Consider the following 21,574-nt stretch of genomic DNA (forward strand, 5'->3'; position numbering starts at 1 on the left):
TATCATCACACTCTCATCTCATGCTTCTACACAGAGGAGCAGACGCAGTTCATATACCGCCTCTACCAAACCACTCAGGGTGCGCAGCTTCCTACCGTTGTAGTATCTCTCAGCCGTGTCGTGAGTGCTGTTGCAGCAGTTGACTGGCTCTTTGCCGCTGTGGACCAGGTTGGTGGTGGGCCAAGAGTCTGCCAGCCACGGGTAGTTGCCCATGTTGCCTCCCAGCACGCCCGGCCTATGGAGACATTCTGGCTTTAATTTAAGACGTGGTGAGGCAGAGTGCAGCAGCAGGGACCTTCCAGATACAGCAGGAACAGCAAGTAAAATGCTGGATAGAAACATTGACTATGGTTTTTCTATTGATTACTGTGAATTGAAACAGATTACAGATACACAGCAGGATATAATTGAATTACCTTCCATTGAGTACTGTTCCTTCTCCGTGAGGGAAACCGACTGCAGAACACAAGAGAGAACAAGAGAATGATGAGCGGTGGTAAACAGACTCATGGATGTTGCAGTTGGGGCCATACTTAACAAACATGAGCTGTGCTTATTACCACAAAAATATGTAAATAACTTTAATTGAATGTTCCTCCAAAAGTATAAAACAAAATGCCTTGGACTACAATCTAAATGCCACCTTCCTCCGGACCGATCACACGACTCCCATAGTAAGTGCAATCGAACCAGACGGCAGCAACAGTCATCTGTTCTACATGTGAATCCCTCCTCCTGACCTGCTGGTGTGTAGGCGAAGGAGGCGGTGTAATGGCTCAGCTCCTTCCTCTTCTTGCGTCGGCAGTAAATCCAGACGCTGAAGCCCATGAGGATGACCCAGCAGGCTCCGCCGATCCCCGCGATGAACGCCGGCTGCTTGACCACGTCGGTGATCTGCTCGGCCAGACTCACACTGCTCTCCTTGCCGCCGTCACTGGTGCCGCCGCCGCCGCCGCCTGCCACTGACGGCTGTTCGGCTGGCAGCTCTGGGGAGAGAAAGTGGGAGGGTGGAGGACAGAATAAGATAATTTCAGAACTGTATTTGTTTATTATCTTATCCATCCACTGTATTTCTTTTGTATGGCTTAATTTGAAGCCAAACCAGAGCATCCAATCAAAACCACATGTAGCCACAGTGATAGGATATCAACTTTATACTTTTTAGTGACTCCACGGATGGATAGTTAATTAATCACTGAAATCATCAGGATTCATCCTCTGGGGATATTACGTGTTTTATTTAAAACATGACAGCGTGGAGCTAAATGCAACTGACGCTGAATAAGGCAACGAGAATGTTCCAATTATTGAAGTGAAACACATGCCTCGGTAGTGACCTGTGGAGCACAAGGTAGCCCCACGCCAAAGCACATCGTCCTTTGTGGTCTTTTTGACTCAAACCATGAATTACTCAGAGTAGTGGTCCCCTGATCGTCAGTAGAGAAAAAGGTACTTTAAGTTTAAGGCACTCTAAAGTTGGCTTCACATTTCAGATCCGGAGGTTGCCGGTTTAGGATGAAAAATCTCCCAGAAAGGCATTTATTGGGCATCGCTAGTATGGCTAAAAGAATACTGAATCTCTAAACTGAAGTAAATCGAACATCAAATTTGAATTAAATAATTTTCCATCTTCAATAGGAATCTGTAGTGCACCTGCATCTTGAGGCACTCCTATTTCTATTAGGGCTTGACAAGTTAATCTCCACGATCCCATTAATTAATTAACGGCAACAATTATTTTATCTTGGATTAGCGTGTTTTATAAAATATAGTTTTATTTTGAAAATCCGTCTAAATACACATACAATAAAATCATGGGTCACAGGAGGTGATGTTGATCAGTATTGGCTTGAGAAGGGCATCAACGTGTCTAAACCAATGAGATCATTAGGGGGCGGGCATAAGACTGCATCAGCGCTCACATGAACTGAAAAAGAAAAGAACCGGCGAAGAATTGATTAAAAAAGGAGCAACATTTTAATTTAAAATCTCTTCCAGACCGCAACGTTGTTAGAACCAAAGTTATTTATTTTTTAATTTTTGTTTGAAGTTCTCCAAAGGAAATCCAGAACAAACATGGACTCAACAGTCTCAGCATAGTAAAACCAGTTGTGTCCTTAGTGCTGGACCACTTCAATCTAACAGGGTCACCTACTGAATATAGATTTGATATATAGATTATTGATAAATACTCTTTGTACTACTCCCTTGTAAAGAAATATGTGTATGCTGGCGTGCATGTCTGTTAGGATGTTATGATCAAAGATAACTGTTTTTTCAATATCAATCTAGATAAAACGCGAATGCGCTTGCAAATAGATATTGTTTTATATTTGATTTGATTACCAGAGGTGTCAAAAGTATTCACATTCATTACTCAAGTAGAAGTACAGCTACTAGGGTTTAAAAAGACTCCTGTAGAAGTTGAAGTACCAGCTCAAGCTTTTTACTTAAGTAAAAGTATAAAAGTACTGGTTTCAAAACTACTTAAAGTATAAAAGTAAAAATAAAATTCCATTAAGGACAAACTCTTAATGTGTAACCTCGCTCACACAACACGTCAGTCCGTTACAATGTGATCAGAAGGTGCCTGCACATCATGTGACTTGCCGTTGGGATGGTGGAAACAACAACAAACAAACAGATAAAACCACAACCCATTTTCCAGTGACACGAGTCACACACACGTTTTTCCATTGATGAGGTAGACTGCAGTGTCTCCCCCAGGTTTACTACGTCATGGGGGGGGGGGCGCACCCCTGAAGATACTCATTTAACGTTACATGGAATCTGCGTGAGGAAGAGGAGGAGGAAGAGGAGGAGGGTCCATGTCGATAAATACCAACTTTCCACAGACCACTTTTCCCACCCGGTGTCGCTCCGATCTGCCGGCGCATCGCGGAGAAAACCAATCGGGTGTCTGGATGCTGAATGTTTATACTTCTCATCCAATCACAATCAAATTCACTCTGTCCGCATAGCGCCATTTATCTGGATAGGGTTTTTTGTGTTCGTGCGACAAGCGGGAACTATGATGTTTTTAAAATGTAAGGAGTAGAAAGTTATTTATTTGCGTTAAAAGTGAATTGTGAATTTTGAATGAATGAGTGAATTTTGCACATAACAATGAGATTAATCGCGCATGTCATTGTCATGTTTAAAATTCAATCGAAAATTGTGTGTTGCCCAGCATTCACTTCTACATCTGTTTGTGTGTCCGTGGACTCACTGATGAGGACAGAGACCGGCTGACTGCGGGTGCCGATGCCGGCGCTGGTCACCGCCGCCACCTCCACCTGGTAGAGCAAGCCGGGCATCAGGCCCTTCAGCGCCGCGGACAGCGTGCTCCCGTCCACCGTCCTGTTGATGTAGTATCGTGTCTGGTTGTCGCCGCCGCCGAAACACCAAACCTAGCGGGATGAAAGAGATGCGATTGAATTCATCGGGCAGATCTTTTCATCTGGAGCATGGGGCTCCTGTAGGGGACTCCATAGTCCTACTGGGAGACTTCAATGCGCACGTGGGCGACGATGGAGATAACTGGAGAGGCGTGATTGGGAGGAATGGCCTCCCTGATCTGAACCCGAGCGGGTGTTTGTTACTGGACTTCTGTGCTAGTCACGGATTGTCCATAACAAACACCATGTTCGAACATAAGGATGTTCATAAGTGTACGTGGTACCAGAGCACCCTAGGCCAAAGATCAATGATCGATTTTGTAATCGTATCGTCTGATCTGAGGCCGCATGTTCTGGACACTCGGGTAAAGAGAGGGGCAGAGCTGTCAACTGATCACCATCTGGTTGTGAGCTGGGTCAGAGGATGGGGGAAGACTCGGGACAGACCCGGTAAACCCAAGCGTGTAGTGAGGGTGAACTGGGAACGTCTGGAGGAGGCCCCGGTCCAAAAGATTTTCAACTCACACCTCCGGCGGAGCTTCTCTCACATTCCTGTGGAGGCAGGGGACATTGAACCAGAGTGGTCTATGTTCAAAACCTCCATTGCTGAAGCCGCGGCGGTGAGTTGTGGCCTCAAGGTCTTAGGTGCATCAAGGGGCGGTAACCCTCGAACTCCGTGGTGGACACCGGTGGTCAGGGAAGCCGTCCGACTGAAGAAGGAGGCCTTCCGGGTTATGATATCCGGTGGGACTCCAGAGGCAGTTGCAGTGTACCGACAGGCTCGAAGGGCAGCAGCCTCTGCCGTGATGGAGGCAAAGCAGCGAGTATGGGAGGAGTTCGGGGTAACTATGGAGAAGGACTTTCGGTCGGCACCAAAGTGTTTTTGGAAGACCATCCGGCACCTCAGGAGGGGGAAACGGGGAACCATCCAAGCTGTGTACAGTAAGGATGGGACCCTGTTGACCGCGACTGAGGAGGTTATCGGGCGGTGGAAGGAACACTTTGAGGAACTCCTGAATCCAACTACTACGCCCTCTGTGGTGGAGGCGGAGCTGGAGGCGGAGGAGGGATCATCGTCAATTAGCCTGGTGGAAGTCACTGAGGTAGTCAAACAACTCCGCAGTGGCAAAGCCCCGGGGATTGATGAGATCCGTCCAGAGATGCTAAAGGCAATGGGTGTTGGGGGGTTGTCTTGGATGACACGCCTCTTCAACATTGCGTGGAAGTCTGGGACAGTGCCAAAAGAGTGGCAGATCGGGGTGGTGGTACCCCTCTTTAAAAAGGGGGACCAGAGAGTGTGTGCCAATTACAGGGGTATCACACTACTCAGCCTCCCGGGTAAAGTCTACTCTAAGGTGCTGGAAAGGAGGGTTCGGCCGATAGTCGAACCAAGGATTGAAGAGGAACAATGCGGTTTTCGTCCTGGTCGTGGAACAACGGACCAGCTCTTCACTCTTTCCAGGATCATAGAGGGGGCTTGGGAGTATGCTCAACCAGTCTACATGTGTTTTGTGGACTTGGAGAAGGCGTATGACCGGGTCCCCCGAGAGATACTGTGGGAGGTGCTGCGGGAGTACGGGGTGAGGGGGTCCTTGCTTGGGGCCATCCAATCCTTGTACGCCCAAAGCGAGAGCTGTGTTCGGGTGCTCGGCAGTAAGTCGAAGGCGTTTCCGGTGGGGGTTGGCCTTCGCCAGGGCTGCGCCTTGTCACCAATCTTGTTTGTGGTCTTCATGGACAGGATATCGAGGCGTAGTCGGGGGGAGGAGGGTCTACAGTTCGGGGGGCTGCGGATCTCATCGCTGCTTTTTGCAGATGATGTGGTCCTGATGGCATCTTCCGTCTGTGACCTCCAACTCTCACTGGAGCGTTTCGCAGTCGAGTGTGAAGCGGTCGGGATGAGGATTAGCACCTCTAAATCTGAGGCCATGGTTCTCAGCAGGAAACCGATGGATTGCCTACTCCAGGTAGGGAATGTGTCCTTACCCCAAGTGAAGGAGTTCAAGTACCTCGGGGTCTTGTTCACGAATGAGGGGAAGATGGAGTGTGAGTTTGGCCGGAGAATCGGAGCAGCGGGGGCGGTATTGCACTCGCTTTACCGCACCGTTGTGACGAAAAGAGAGCTGAGCCGGAAGGCAAAGCTCTCGATCTACCGGTCAATCTTCGTTCCTACCCTCACCTATGGTCATGAAGGATGGGTCATGACCGAAAGAACTAGGTCACGGGTACAAGCGGCCGAAATGGGTTTCCTCAGGAGAGTGGCTGGCGTCTCCCTTAGGGATAGGGTGAGAAGCTCAGCCATTCGCGAGGAGCTCGGAGTAGAGCCGCTGCTCCTTTGCGTCGAAAGGAGCCAGTTGAGGTGGTTTGGGCATCTGGTGAGGATGCCCCCTGGGCGCCTCCCTAGGGAGGTGTTTCAGGCACGGCCAGCTGGGAAGAGGCCCCGGGGAAGACCCAGGACTAGGTGGAGAGATTATATCTCTGCACTGGCCTGGGAACGCCTTGGGATCCCCCAGTCAGAGCTGGTAGATGTGGCCCGGGAAAGGGAAGTTTGGGGTCCCCTGCTGGAGCTGTTGCCCCCGCGACCCGACCCCGGATAAGCGGTTGAAGATGGATGGATGGAGATCTTTTCAGGCTTCTGGCTTGGCTTTGTGACACTTTTGAAAATCCGTCTCTTATCAGTCCAAAGGGTTTCAGCCAAGTGTGTGTTTGCATTTTCATTCACTGATGAAATAGCCGACCACAGCTGCAACACTTTGATCAGTCAGATATTCTCTATGCTACATGTACAGTAGACGCTGAACTCTACTTTGAAGTCCTAAAAATCACAGCCTGAGGATCTTTTTTCCTTTTGAAATTTGATTTTACCTCTGTACGTAACCTGAAGAAACCAAATATGAGAAGAGTTTAGCAATCAAACTGTTGAGGCGTGTTTACCTTGTACTCCTGGATGACGCCGTTCTGCATCTCGCTGGGCGGAGGCTCCCAGGAGACGCTGATGCTGGAGCTGTTGCTTGGCTTCACTGTTACCACTGTGACAGCTCTGGGTGGGGCACTTGGGACTGTAAGAGGTTGGGGGACAGCGTTCATGTCATCACAGCAACATACTCATGGTGAGCACAATAAGTACAAAACTAAATTCGAAAAGGGAATAAAAGCTAGGAGATAAAAACACACAAATTGAGAAACATGAAAGTGAGCTGTAGCAGGAGAGAGAATCTCTTGTCTTTAAACATTTAATCATGTTGGTTTCTTTTTGCCAGACTAAGCTACTGGGGCCGATCGATCCAAAGTTTATAAGTGCTGCTGGCAAAAGAAAACAAATCTCTCTTGTTTTTAATCTAGACTGTGAATCATCTCATGTCTAACTGACGAGAACCTCGGGCTGGAAGAATCACAGCTCAATTTAATAAAACTGCGATCAATATAAATAAACCCAAACTTGCAGAGGATATAAAATTAACCCTGAAATGAGATAACGTTAGTGAGATTCATGCGGTGCCAGGCAGGCTAATGAACAGCTATTTGGAAGGGCCTAGTTTCCTAGCAGAGGTTTTTCTTTGAATCGCTTCCTGGGACACGTTTTCAGAAGTCACCACACTCATTACCCTCTTCTGGGGTTCGGACCAGTAACGTTCTGCTGTCCTTTCCCTGGAATTCGTCAAAGTAGGGACGGATCTTGATCTCGTACTCGGTTCCTTTGAGCAGGCTGCTGAGGACGGTGATACGTTCGGAGGGGGAGTTGATGTCCTGGAGGAGCCAGGTTCCCCCGCTGGGTCGGTAGAACAGTCGGTAGCCCTGGACGTACTGAGACTGACGGTCCACCTTTATGATTCGAGGGGCAAAATTAGAAAAAAAAGGAACCCTCAAGCATCCCTACGTAACACATAGACCCACAGAGAGCCACTCACAGTCCAGGACACTCGGATGGAGGCTGTTGTTAGCGTGACTGGCTCTTGAAGCTGGACCGCTACTTCTCCCAGCTCCCGCTGCACTTGCCTGTGGTCCACTCCCTGACCCGTGGGACTCACATCTGAGTGGTAAACACACATTCTCCTTAGAGGGCTGCAGCCGATGGACTAGCACACAAGACGGTGGTGGTGTTTCTCAGTCACGAGAGGGTCGCAGACTGACCTTGGGTTCTGACGGGCTCAGAGATGGGGCTCGGGTCGCTCAGGCCGTAGGCGTTGACGGCTCGCACAATGAACAGGTAAATGGTGTTGGGTAGAAGGCCGGTGATGGTGTGTGTTTCCATCCTGATCATGTCAGCTACAGTCTGCCACGTGCTGCCCGCTGATTGGCTGTAAAGTATAAGATAATAAAAGATCTGTGGTGATAATGTAGTGTGTACTGACTTCCTTACACTGCATTAAATCCAAGAATTTTCTCATATTTAGTTTTGTATATGTGAAATTTATCAGGGGCAAGATTAGGATCTAAATCCTAACACTTAATGAATTATAATGGTTTCAAAATAAACAATAACTTTAATTTATAGTATGGCCACCTAAAAAGTACATTTCCATATTTGTCCAAATTATTGAAGGCACACGTGTGCTGGCGTACAATAGTTGAGAAAAGGAAGGTTCCATTAGTTTCATTGCACCACTGAACTGGTGACATGCTGCATGAGGCTGATTTGTTGTGCAGCCGCACAATTTAACCAAAGCATGAGAAGATCTCCAGGCGATAGCAGGAGCTATTTTTGGCTCCATCTCATATTCTGCTGAACAATAACAGATGTGAACAAAGTCACTCAGAGAAGTTTGTGCCCGCTGGAAGATCTCCAAGTGATGCAATTTACCGTCCCGATGAATAATGTAACGGTGTCTGTAAGAAGCCGCAGCGGATGGCAGAAAAGGAGGGCATCCTCTTAGCCTTGTGGCACCCAGATGCATTAACATCCCATCTCTTTCTCTCCCTCCGTGAATCCACTGTCACCTTGGCACAGCGGCAGGCACAAAGGCCTCCCCAGCCATTTGCTCGACACTTTTAGAATTCCCTCAAGGGCACTGGGGGGGGGATCTGGGGAGGAGATTCAGTTGTGCTCAACTGCACAATACGACCAAATAGGAAAACGTTTCATGAATACTCACGTCTTGTGTGTCTGTGTGTTTGCGTGTGTGTGTGTGTATGGAAGGTAACTTTGTGAAGGAGTTGGGAGTTCACACACAAGGCTCTGGCCCCAGAAAGAGAATCTGAAAGCAGTGTCTGGTTTCTTACATTAAATAAAAACTATTAGACCTCTCGTATACACACACACAAACACGCACACACACGTGCACAAGCCCGGACCATTCGCTCTTCTCTGTGATCCCGCAAACAAGCCTCAGCACCTCAGGCGGAGAAATGTTATTGCAGACACCCCAGCGGTCCCTCCGGCTGCCTCATAAAGGATCAGCGTGCGTTACTTGGAAACGCGCCGCCGTTGCCACGGGCCACGGGCAACAGTGGACGTCTATATCTGATTAGGCCTTGCTGGTGTCCTCCTCTATATCGAGTGGGAGGGATACGTTTCCCCATAGCGCCGTCTATCTTTGTCTGCAGGCCTCCGTCCATCCGTGGAACTTCTCTGTTGTATCTAGTTCCCCCCCTAATTAATCCAAGGTGGACGTTCTGCTGTGGTGCATTGTGGTTCATGAGTGGGAAATGAGTACTCTCTCATGCTAGTTCAACATGTTTTGAGTAATTTCGTCAAACTAAAATGCACTCCTCCTGCTGGTACATTTAATCTATTTTATTTTCACCTTTTCAAGTCGTCGGATACTCTGATCATAAATGTGGCAGCACGACACTTTTTAAAGAGCTGCAAAGCTTTGCATTAGTCTTCAAATCAGGGAAAATGTTTTAGTGCCCCATAATGATGCTTTTATGTTCCATTTCAATATATTCAACACAAGAAAAACACAGCCTGGAGTGAGAGAAGCAGACTGATTACAGAACAAAATATTCTCTCAACAAGCTACACAACGGCGAGCGAGCGCGCGTGTCTCACCTGAAGGCCTCGATGATGTAGGCGGTGACAGCGGCTCCCCCCTCGTGGGCGTTGGGTTGCCAGGTCAGAGAGACACTGTTCTTGGACACGTCCGTGACGATGGGTTTGTGCGGCGGACCTGGCAGCTGGAAGGGCTCGGCGGCCTGGGCGACCGACGGGTCCGCACTCTCTGGAGGGGGAGGGAAGAGAGACGCCAGCATGAGCGTCTCATCGTGTCCTCGGTGGAATCTAATGTTGACTGGACATTAGCATCAGGCCCGCTGCGGGCCGACTCCCTCACTTCTAAAAGACTTCTTGTTTTTTGTCTATGTTCACTGCGTCTCTTTTTCTTCATTCTAAAGCACTCTGTGCTACATTTGCACATGATCTGTCAACATCTCTCCTCCCTGTCCTGACCGAGGCCAATAGGGCTGTTTTAACATTTATTCATCCCCAACATGAGACGGCTCTGTGTCAACATTATGCTTCACATCCATACACCCAACACCTATGTTTGCACTCTGCCCAGCAACGAGCCTCAGGACCTGCAGGGCTTCATGAGACCGGCTAAGTTGCTTCATTCGATAATTCTATAGTCACAATGAGCCTCAGTTTTCTCAGAAAAACCCATTGACAATTATTCTCTATTCTGCAGCCCCACTTCAATCTATAACAAATAATTTCACTGTGACGGCCAAGTGGTACACAGAGACGTGTGTGTGCCAACTAATAGTAGGGCAAACATAGAAGAGTGAAAATCAGATTTTTATTTACCAAAATGAATTGTATGGAAATGATTTTGCATATATAGCTGCCAGTCATTTGCATGCATTTAAATCACACAAAGACAATTTACCTTTGACCGTGAGCACTCCACTCCAACTCGTCTCTCCACTGGAGCTGGAAGCCAGGCAGGTGTAGACCCCGGAGTCGGTTTCCTGGCAACAGCAACACGTGTGTCATCAGTTTAGTGTGAGAGTGAACATTGGATGCTTCGTTAATGAATCCATTAAAAATGTCATATATCTCATCACGAAAGTTTCCACTCAGATTACTGAGCAGAAGGTAACCTGGTGGAGCAGAGAGCTTTGATCACGGAGCCGACCAGGTGACTTTACACTTCCACATCACAGTCAGTTTGGCAGGCCCGGAAATCCCACTCATATACATATCTAACATGGACAATAACTACATTTAGAGAGGCAAGGCCCCCTCCTCCCATGCATGTGTGTAGAACTGTCCGCTAAATTATTAAATACTTCAAGTTTTTCAACAAACTACTTAGATTGTGTGCTTTCAATATGGCTATTCAGTAATTTTAAGTTATTTTTTATAAATGAAATATTCTCAGTGGACCTATTTGAAGCGAGAGTCAAGCTGGTGGCTTTTATGTTCTTCCTCTGATGCCTACACGGCAGAGGAGGAGAGTTAACACAGGGATCAAAGGAGAGAATTTTAATGAGCAGCTAGTGGTGGAGAAATGTGTGAGGAGCCAGTCTTTATACTCAACAGCTACTTAGCATTCTGGACATGCTATGAGTAGACGTAATTAAGAGGTGTGTGTGTGTGTATGTGTGCATGCTGGCGGTCAAATATTTGGGGAGGGAAGCCAGAAGCCAGACGGGCTGTGAAATTGCTTACAACAGAGGGACATGCTGGGGGGGTGTCCACTGGGGAACGTGCCTCTCGACGTGTTTCTGATAGCGTCACTGCTCCAGGAATCACCGTCTCCCTTTTAGTTGGCTACTTGCTATTGCCGCTAACTCAGCAGATCATTGTTGGGAGAAAGTAACCCCTCATCATGTAAATGGGTGCCGTGGAGAGCAAGTTGATCCAGGACTTTTGGTGCAACGTAAACGAATGATGCTCATTGGTGGGAGATTACTTTGTAAAGTGAATGCCGTAGAACTACCGTTTACCACATGATCTAGATATGATGTTTGGTAAGACTTCAAACGCTTACTGCAACTGGATTAATATTTCATCCTGTCTGCAGTCGGGCATGCAGACGTCTTGGGGGCCGTAATGCCCCATTAAAGCCAGCGGTGCGCGGAGAAAACAATTTGCAGAGGTTTTCTGAGGTCTGAAATTAATTCAGACAATGTGGGGAGAAAACAAAACCCGACATAATAAAACAATACAATAAATGCTCCAGAGAGAGAGAGAGAGAGAGAGAGACAGAAACTGTAAAACTAGATAAATTATGAATTGGCCACATTTACAGCACATTGCGCCGGGTGGGCTGACGCTAGTATAATGTTAACTGCACCTATGAGGACCGCTGGCTCTCTAAATCGCTCTCCTGTTGCACTCTGGAAGGGAGGGTTACACAGAATTTTATTTGTTTTTTCATCCGTTTTGCTGTGTTCAGTCCTCCAGTTAATTTACATGCAGGACCTCGTCCACCGCAAACACAATCCCCCCCCCCTCTTATTCACTTAGTCTGCGTATTACTCCTATTGAAAACCTTATACATTATGCAGAGGATGCAAGGCAGGGCCTATCGTGACTAATGCCTCGCTGAGCGCTGTGCACATGCGCGTCCACGTCCGGGGCAGCTCATTGCTAACCGCTGACAGAGGAATTACTCAAGCCTAAGTGGCCTGTCAGAGCGCCCAAAAGGACGCGGGACAGGTGACTCTCCATCCTACCCAGCATCCCTCGCTGCTCGCTCCTCCTCCCCCTATAGTGTCTGCCCTTGGGTTGACCCGTTGGGCCGGCTGACTCAGGGGGGGTACAAAGCGGGTACCCAGATGGTGGCGTTTGATTCGGAGGATGGGGAAGGGGCGGGTGGGGTAAACAGCCGGGACACCTGACAATTAATCAAGCTTGGCAGCTGTGGGTACTGCGCAAAAAAAAACAGATTGCTGAAAAATAGATGAAGGGAGCGGAAGCGGGCAGAACGGGAGGAAGGAGCATATTTTCTATCAATATAGAATATTAATAATTGTAGCTTAACTACATCGTTGGGATGTCAAACTGAGAGATCTTCTTCGTCCAACACCTGCTAACCTGACCACCATGGGTTTCAGTGCACAGAAGGTTGATAATGATGTCTGATGCTTTTTTAGGTGGGCGCAGAAGGGAAATGTGATTACAGGCTATGACACGAGTACACTGGGATTTAAAGTTAACACATGGGCTCAATTTCCTACTTTAACACGATTACTCTCACTAATCTGTTTCCTTTTGTCCACGTAGTCCTACTCACGCTTTGTTGCTGCTTCTTCTTACTTTTGCCATAAGGCCCGCCCCCCTGTACCTTAGGCCCACGTCAACCGTTTAGCAGAAATGGCAGCAGAAAGCTCTTTAACCCCCCCTCACACACACACACACACACACACACACTTCCTTTTGGTCCTGGAGAGGGGCCGTGGTAGTATGAGCCTGGCAGAGATCCCAGGGTAATGGCATCTCCTCAATGCCAGGGTACGAGGAACAAACACACCATCTGTCCCCCTCCAGGGGCCCCGACCAAATTGACTCCTTTACACTGCTTATTTAAGGTTCAGTTGGGTTTGTGAGGGCTGATTTATTTGGATTTTTTAGTATTGTACTCAATGATAAGTGTTATGTCCCACGGACAGATGTCAAGACTTTTAAATAGAAAAATCGGTTAATTCAGTTTATTACAGCAAGTTAACACCTGCCATCTCTAACGGCAAACTGGGTGGGTGGGAACAATGCTGCCATCTTTGTTCCGTCCTCCATAAAGTCTGACTAAACTGGGGATTCATTTTGAAAATGCCTGGTTGTCTGACTAAGAATGTAGCAAAAAACTGCACTGCAACTGCAAGTAAGATCGTAGTTGTGACCGCGGGAAACCTAAACTTTTTCTTAACCTTACTGGCTCTCTCCATGGACGGTCTATCTTCAGGTGACACTATGAATTTACCATAAATCATTTGTTTATGAACAAGTACAATTTTGACATTTCCAATAATCTCCAGCTGGTTTTTAGTGCTTATTAGCATATTAAAATGCAACATAATAGACATTACACATGCTTAACATTAGCACATTAGCTCACAGAGTTCCTGTAGCTCAAAGTTGTGTCTTCTGCCATTGTTAAAGCTGTTTGGGTTTTTGTTTTAGTGATGGAGTCTGGTGTCCAACATATGACGTCGCCAACAGAACCTAAACCAATAGAGTGAGCAACAACAGTTTCTCAGATGAAACTAACAGCTGATTTCTACACGTCATTTTGTGATCTGATCTGTGAAACCCAGAGCCATAAATACCAGGTGTTGTTGCTGTAGAACAATAAAATAACATCTGAGGTCATGTCTGCTCACTGCGAGACTGTGATCAAACGCACCCATAGTCCACAGAAAACGGCAACATGCTTCAAAAGCACGAGTATTTCTTTTATTCCCTCATGACTTGAATGCAGCAGAAAATTCTCTCTCTTCCTCTTCCTCCCGCCCTCACCCCATTCATCCACTCCTCACTCACAGTGATGTATTGAGGATTTAATTACAAGTCTCAGCGATCGTTAATCATTGAGAACCCACAATCAATTAATGTGTGAGCCTCCTCCGAGCATCGCGGTGGATGTGGTGACCTCAGGTGCTGCTTCATGTCCGGGGGGGGATTCTGGGCGGAATAGATATCATTAGCCCGGAGTAAGACGATGCTAACAACTGCTAATGGCCCGGCGTGCTCATGATCATGGTGATGACGCCTCACAGATGCGGTTTTCACCACCTCTTCTGAGCTCATTAAAAAAAATGTCTTGGTACTTTTCCTGCAATGGGTACTGTTTTTTTGTGGAAATGTCTTTATCTTGCCTGTAATGCCTCATGTTTAATGTGAAAATCTAAAATCATTTCTCTGGAAATTGAGATATCATGGATTGAAAAGCATTATGATTTTTGAAGGTTATCAATAGACCTATACATTTGAAAGGCTAAATGACAGTTGAAAGTGTTTTTTTTATTTTATTAGTTAGGGAGAACATGAAGAGTGTTTACATTTTAGTTGTTTATTTCATTCAAATACCTGGAGGTTGGTGATTTGGAAGGTACCGTTCTCCATCAAGCTGATTCGACCATCGTTTCCCAGGATCCTTTGGCCGTCTTTCTCCCATTGGATGCTGGGGATGGGGTTGCCCATGATGTGGCAGTGCAGCTGAGCGGTGGAGCCAGGAGCTAAAGTGTGATTCGCGGGGCCCTGTCGGATAATGGGCGGGAGGCGGTCCGAAGGTGCTGCCGGGACAGAGACTGGAATTAGAGTGTTTTGAAAAGTGGAGCCGATGTAGAAATGCGTGGATGTTACGTTCTCTCAAGTGTCCGCCAGGGGGCGACTCCTCTGGTCCTATAGAAGTCTATGAGAAAATGACTCTACATCTCTTTTGATTTATTCCCTCAGTAAACATTGTAAACATGAGTTTAAATTTAGTCTTAATCTCAAATTAAGATGATGTTCATCTAGTACACAAATGTTGTGACATTGGTTTCCATTGGTGGAATGGACACACACATATCCATGTCCCTGTGTAAAGTTTCAACTAGTGCTCGTAAACCCTGAGTATTTATGCTTTTAGCCACAGACAAACACATGGACACATGAGGCTGCTCTCCATGTCGTTATGTCTTGGGTTGACCGTACATGTGGACACTGTAATATGACAGTTATGCTTTAGTTTGGAAGAGGGGAGTAAATTCCTTCACAATCATAACTGGATTGGAACTGAAAAATTGTATTTTTCTTTTGACGCAATGACTGAGTAGAAAATAGAAAACTTCACTCAGCCTACCAGGTGACATTTGCCTTCAGAAGTCGGAGCATGCCTTCATTGGTATTCTGCTGTGTAGAAGGATCTGATATCATCAGCTAGCTGAAGCTCAACCAAAAGTGTAAAGAGTCAACACAGGAGTGTGCGGAGCTGAACAAAATCCCTGTTTAAGTGTATGTGTGTGTGTGTGTGTGTGTGTGTGTGTGTGTGTGCATGAAGAGAGGGCAGCATATGCTGCAGCGGGTTATTTGCATTGAGCTATCACCAGTTGTCCCTTTTGATTACATCAGATAAGGACTCCTGCTGTTTACTCATTCTGGGGGGGGATTTCATTTGAGAAGGATTTGAAGGATGGCTTTTCAACCATTACCACTACATAGGAGGGTGGGGGGGGTATGAAGCGACGGCCAGAGTAGAATTTAGAGGTATTAATGAACAGATATGGAATATAGTACAAATAAATGTTTTCTTGAGTGTGTAATGAGGGGAGATGTTTGTACATCAGGAGCGGGTCATCTGCACGCAGTCAGCCATGCTTCTTCACACTTTGGATGGTCGCGACCTTTCACCTCTCCGCTAGATGCTGCCTGATTCTACACACTGTCCGCTTAACATATTTGTCTTACTCAGACTTCCCAAAAATGTCTTGCTCAGATTCCAAAAATGTTCTATCTCAGTGTGTCATTTCATTCTTGATGGAAATCATGTGCTGAGTTGATGCTAGACAATACAACTCTGCAGAGTTTATAGATGCATTTTGTCAGCAAAAGCCAAATAACAACAACACCGGATATGGACAGCAGTCAAAAATATTATAAACAAAAATCATAGCATCCTGAATGTGACTGGTCATCCCACAGTGTAATCAGATTACTGTAGTCATGTGACTCTACACATGTTAGTGTGTTCACACTCACCGCTCTCCACCTCCAGCAGGGCTTTGGTGAGGATGCTGCCGGCCACGCTGATGGCCTGACAGATATAATAGCCGGAGTCGTCCACCTGGGCGCTGGTGATGGTGAGCTCACCGCTTAGCGACACGGAGAAACGGCCCGACTGGGACGGCTCCTGGATGGGGAACAGCAGGATCTGGGGAGGAGATTTTTTTTATTGTTCATTGATTAATGTTTAACTTGTGGGCATTTTTTAATAATCCGCTTCACATATAGGGATTCTTTTTGTGCTTCTATTCAGGGAACTAGTATTGAAAGAAAATTCTTAAAACTTAAAGCTAAAACACAGAACTCAATGCCAGATATTAGCGATTCCATTGGCAGCTTTATAAACATGTAGAATTTACATAATATGAATTCATAGATGTGACTCTCTCGAATGCTTAAGAAAGAAAAAAAACTAATAACCACTTAGGGTTGCTTTGAGGAAAAGCGGTGAAGACGTTGAGGACAGTAAATGCAGATAGAGGAAAGAGATAAACTCAAACGGCAAACCTGGCAACCTTATTTCTTAAACTACTGTTTTGCACCACATGGAGAAAAAGAAAAAAACTGCAGTGCAGGTGAGACGTGATGTTGAGGGATGGATGGAGCAACAAGAGCGCAGGAGCAATGGTAACACACTTCTTGAAACTCATTTCTTTATCATCCACATCTAATGAATAACGGCGTTTGGCCAGATTACCATCCCAACATGCTACCCACATTACCCCACCCACTCACTTTCTCCTCTGTATCTCTCTCCTCCACTCATGTTCTGTCCCTGTTCCACACACATTCTCCAGGCCTCCTCCAATCTGCCCCTTCACTAATCTGTACCTGGGAGCCATGCTACAGGCACCCACGCACTCATCGGGCCTTTCAGCGCATTCCAACCGGCTGCAGTGCTTATCACACACTCGCCTTTCTCACACTCGTACTTATGCATGCACACACACACTTTGTGAACAATACCATGTGAGCATGGTGGGAAAATGAGGTGTGTATGAATGTGCAGTGGTATGTGTGTGAGTCACCTTGGCACTAAACTACACAGTGATAGAAGCGAAGCATGAGAGTTAGGAACATGTCTGTAAGAAGCAAAGCAGCTTTGACTAACATCACAACATTATTGATTTCATACTCAGAATAATTGGATTCATCCAGTTGGAATTTACTCTAGATTAACACAGATATCTGCTTTCTGTAAGTTTTGTTCATATATAATGTATTAGTTTGGTTTAAACAACACTTAAATCAGGCAAAATCTAATTCATAAAAGGAATATAATATTTATTTAGACATATCAAATTCTTTGAAATTTGAACAATTTGGCTTTCAGACCCAAAGGGACCACCAGACCACGATGGATCCCTCAGACGGCAGAAGGGAGATTCATAAAAGGCTCAAGGAGTCTCTTACCTGGCTGCCTTCTTTCTGCCAGAAGACGGCCGGCGGAGGGTTTCCTTTGGTGCCACAGAGGAAGGTTACGGTGCGACCCGGGGCAGTGATCTGGTCCCGCGGCCGAACCACGATCTGGGGGGGCACTGCACACAGAGAGTGGGCAGAAATAGTTATTGGGGCACAGTAGAAGCCACGTCTTTATTGAGTGCACTGAACCGGGGTGGGCCTGCACTGACCACTCAAGCTCTGCCTGTCTCTTTATCTGACACACGCACGCAAGCACACCTACACAAACACGCACGCACGCACCAGGAATTAGGAAGGGTTCATCTCACAATGTCAACACTTGCACTAAAGGCCACAAAACTATTAGAAATAGGAGGGATTTTTGGATATGAATGCAAAAAAAGTCAACAAGACTCCAATAACAGTAAATTAGTAGATCTGTGTCAGCTGATAAATTAATGTTAATACATTATCAGCTCACTTTCACCCTCAGATTTAATATTCATTATGTCCAACAGTTTAAAATGAGATGATTTTACTAAATGGAACACTGTAAAACACCATGTGGATGCAAGAGGACAATAACTCTCATTAATAAACCAATTTCTCTGGTTTCTCTGAGCAGGAAAGCTAACATTTAGGCAGTATTCGTCACACACTTGGCGCATAGTGGAGTCATCATGGGTCTTAAAGTAAAAAAGATCTATGAAGAAGTGAAGATTCAAAACAAGTGAAGGCTAATAACAGACTCCGCTCTTCTGCTGTGAAGCTCTAACCTTTTAATTTTGTGGTGCACCAAGCTTGAGTGGTGGTTGATATTTTGCTTCCCGTTCAGGGTTTTTCCACACTCAGGAAAACATTGTTTATGGATTTAGACCAGGAGGATTATGTATAATAAAACACATTTCCACCCAGATGTTCTGTGAATGCTTGGCAATGCTTCGGTTTTGATATTTACTGTTGCCTCGTGTTTACTAATGATGAAACATGAAATGGAGAGAGTCTCTCAGAGATTCATCATCCCTACCTTTTTCAAAATGAGTTTGGAAACTTCGCATTTAATGTTATCGAGCAAAGAGAAATGCGGACTGGACCTTTCTGGGTGGTTAAATGTCTCCAGAACTTAATATGAACTCTGGTCCCTGCAGTCAAAACGCATTGAGTTCCTCAAAAGGTTCCTGGTTCCTGGGCAGAGTTCCTATGGTGGCAAAGGGACTAAGACCTCGTAGTACTGGGTGGGACTAGCGTGAACACTAGAATGTGGAACTTTTACTATGATTCCTATACTACTGTCCAACGGGACCAAACAGATCACCTTGACTGTGTCATTGACTTTTTGTGCTTTGATAAGATTCTTATTGGTTAAACTATATGCCATGATAATCTCCTGTGCTTGGGTAGAGAGCCCATCACTCAGCGTCCCAGCAGCCACCAGAGCCTGGATTCAGATCTGTGGGTCACCTTTAGAATCCCAGGAACCAGGCTAATCAGATGTCTTTGAACACAGATGGAGGGCAAGAGAGGTTGTCCTCTCTTTGTCGCTCTCTCACACAACTCTTTGATATCTATTGATTCTGCAGCAAGTCCTCCACATAGGGGGGTGGATGCATAATGACGCCATCCGCTAGTCCTAATTGATTTCTCATCTTCCCACCTGATCTCCGGCTACTCTTTCATTTTCTGAATTAGCGAGAAAAACCTAGACAGGGAGGTGGAGAACCGTCCTAAAGGATACAAAGAAGACTAACCAAAGTTTAAGTGTGCCACTTGCTAATTTAAAGTTTCAAAAGTTGGATAAATAAAGTATCAAAGCCTGAAAAGTCACAATGCACTTCAACGGTATGCAATGTTGTTGTGTGCCCTCAATACAATATGCCTAGTTGATGTAAATATGTATTAATGAGCAATCTTTTCAAAAGCATTCATTTTCAAAATCCAATGAATGATAAATCCAGTGATATAACGATATTTTTACATTGAGAAAATAATAAGCTAAGCGTACACACTTTATCCCATCTTGGGTAACCCTCCTCCTTGGTCATCCTAATGACTGCTTCCATCACAGGTCCCTTCACACAGCAGGAGGAGATCCGTGTGTCAGCATCAGGATGGATCACTTCTAAGGGGGCCTTTGCAAAAATGGGCAGAGGTCCTGAGATCAAAGATGCGGCCCCCCAAGTAACCCAAGAGGTCAGAGCCCATAGAGACCCCCAATGCGCTGGGTGTGAAACACGCAGCAGGACTTAAGCGCTGCTTCCAATCCCCTACCTTAAGGACGGGCTTCCTGACAGGACTGATGCAAGGCCTGAAATATTAAAGAAACGTAGTGTAATACCCACTTCTTATGTAATGCAACTCCAGGCTCACACAGATGTGATGAACACACAGGAGAAAAGACACGATGCGAACGGTGTTCGGTGGCAAAGCAAGTCATTTGACCCGAAACAACGTGTCAACACCTGAACATTTCTCCATCGCGCCTCACTCAACACTGTAACTTGACCCAAATATGGTGACAGCTTGGAATATATTTATCTAAATGCTGTTTTTGGTGCGCTACACAGCCCTGTCTGCAGAATAACAATGTCTGATTTGAGCAGGCAAGCCGGCACACTGCCTGAGGCTGAAATAAATAATTAGCAATAATGGGTGCGACGCTGAGCTTTAGATTTAGGGCAGGAGGAAACAGCATCCATACATGAGATGGAACAGGGAGATGGATCGTCGCAGAGCAGCGGAAATATACACGACAGGAATGTGAGAAACAGTGGATTTATGTCGTGGAAGCTAGTTGTACAGCGCATTGTGGTACAGTCATTTAGTATTCTGGGCTTCTGGCTTTTAGCTATTAAAGCTTTGGTTGCATTTCTGTTTGTTGTAAAATGGAAAAGCTGTGACTGTTTATCAAATCACATGGCACCTTAATTTTACAATGATGTGAAATATATAACCGGGTGTGCAGAAATGACGGCACATAAACAGATCACTGCGGGAGGAAGAGCGAGGGAGGTAAATTGGTTGAAGTTTATATAAAGAATGAAACACATGGCAATCTGAAGTAGCCTAGGGCCTTCTTTTATATACAGGCAGAGAACACAAAACAAGGGTAAAACACCAAGCGGGAGCTCGATAAAACATGGGCCGAAAGTTCAAGTCCCACAGCTTTTACCATGACAGCGTCAGACAGAGGAGGAAAGGCAGGTTGTGCTTTACCTCGTGATGAGGAGAAAATGTTCTCTAAAAAAACAAAAACATATGGCTGGCCCTTACTTTTTGAACGGCTATCCTTTAAAGCACAGGTTTGAGTGGGTCGTGAGGGTTACAATTATTTGAATGGTGTGGCTACTACTAACAGGCTATTCAAGGCCTCATGCATCAGGCATGGGTTGCCCCCTCGTCAGCCAATCCCCGTCCGTTCGCCCGAATAATGCCCCCTGGTCCATTTGCCTGAATAATAATAATAACGAGTAGTGGCGGTAAGCAATCAGAACAACATCACTCTATACCATGAGCACAAAACAAATTGATATAACAAACACGAGCCTCTTATCTCTCACCTCGCCACCATTCCACACATTCTTGGTCATTACCTTACACTAGGCGTGTAACGATTCATTCACTGAATCAATTAATCGATTTATATTCCTTTGCACTTTAGACACGTTGAACGTTACTCGATTCAGTCTGCCTGTCTGTGACGTCATCAGTACGCAGCGGTAGCCACGCGAAACTCAACAAAACCGACTTATCGATCCAGCGTGTGGAAACATTTCGGCTTTTGCAAACACGGAGGTGTTCTAAATAAGTCGGTCGCTGTTTGTAGAATATGTAGAAGCCAAATAAAAAACCACGGAAACACGACGAATCTTTCCAGCCATCTACTAAGGCGCCGTGGGATTAAACAACGCCGACAGTCAGGACCTCTAGCAGCGTTACCGCTGCAGCAGCAGGTAACTCCAGCTCTGCAGACACCTCAGGCCTCGCCAGCACCAAACTCAACATCACAGTAACAATTGCCAAGTTTATCTGTAAAGACATGCGACCCTACAATGTGGTTGAAAAACCGGGGTTCTGTGAATTGATCCAAACATTGTGTAATTATTGTGTAATGTTTACATTGAAAATGGCA

General features: G+C 46.0%; 1 protein-coding gene across 6 annotated transcripts in view; it reads right to left on the reverse strand.

Annotated features, from left to right (window-relative positions):
- The window catches only part of robo3 (roundabout, axon guidance receptor, homolog 3 (Drosophila)), a 125,478-nt gene that overhangs the window by 9,859 nt on the left and 94,045 nt on the right, over positions 1–21,574 (reverse strand). For all 6 annotated transcript variants that reach the window (XM_040181840.2, XM_078106481.1, XM_078106480.1 and 3 more), the window contains exons 7-19: positions 17,458–17,582; positions 16,021–16,192; positions 14,368–14,573; positions 10,223–10,304; positions 9,388–9,556; positions 7,527–7,693; positions 7,304–7,425; positions 7,001–7,217; positions 6,330–6,454; positions 3,230–3,410; positions 741–986; positions 417–456; positions 96–235 (exon numbers count right to left, since the gene is read on the reverse strand). In XM_040181840.2, coding sequence (XP_040037774.2) covers positions 96–235; positions 417–456; positions 741–986; positions 3,230–3,410; positions 6,330–6,454; positions 7,001–7,217; positions 7,304–7,425; positions 7,527–7,693; positions 9,388–9,556; positions 10,223–10,304; positions 14,368–14,573; positions 16,021–16,192; positions 17,458–17,582 — 1,992 coding nt within the window. The remainder of the gene's footprint in view (positions 1–95; positions 236–416; positions 457–740; positions 987–3,229; positions 3,411–6,329; positions 6,455–7,000; positions 7,218–7,303; positions 7,426–7,526; positions 7,694–9,387; positions 9,557–10,222; positions 10,305–14,367; positions 14,574–16,020; positions 16,193–17,457; positions 17,583–21,574) is intronic.

This window comes from Gasterosteus aculeatus, chromosome 7, assembly GCF_964276395.1.
Source record: "Gasterosteus aculeatus chromosome 7, fGasAcu3.hap1.1, whole genome shotgun sequence".
NCBI classification, from domain to species: domain Eukaryota; kingdom Metazoa; phylum Chordata; class Actinopteri; order Perciformes; family Gasterosteidae; genus Gasterosteus; species Gasterosteus aculeatus.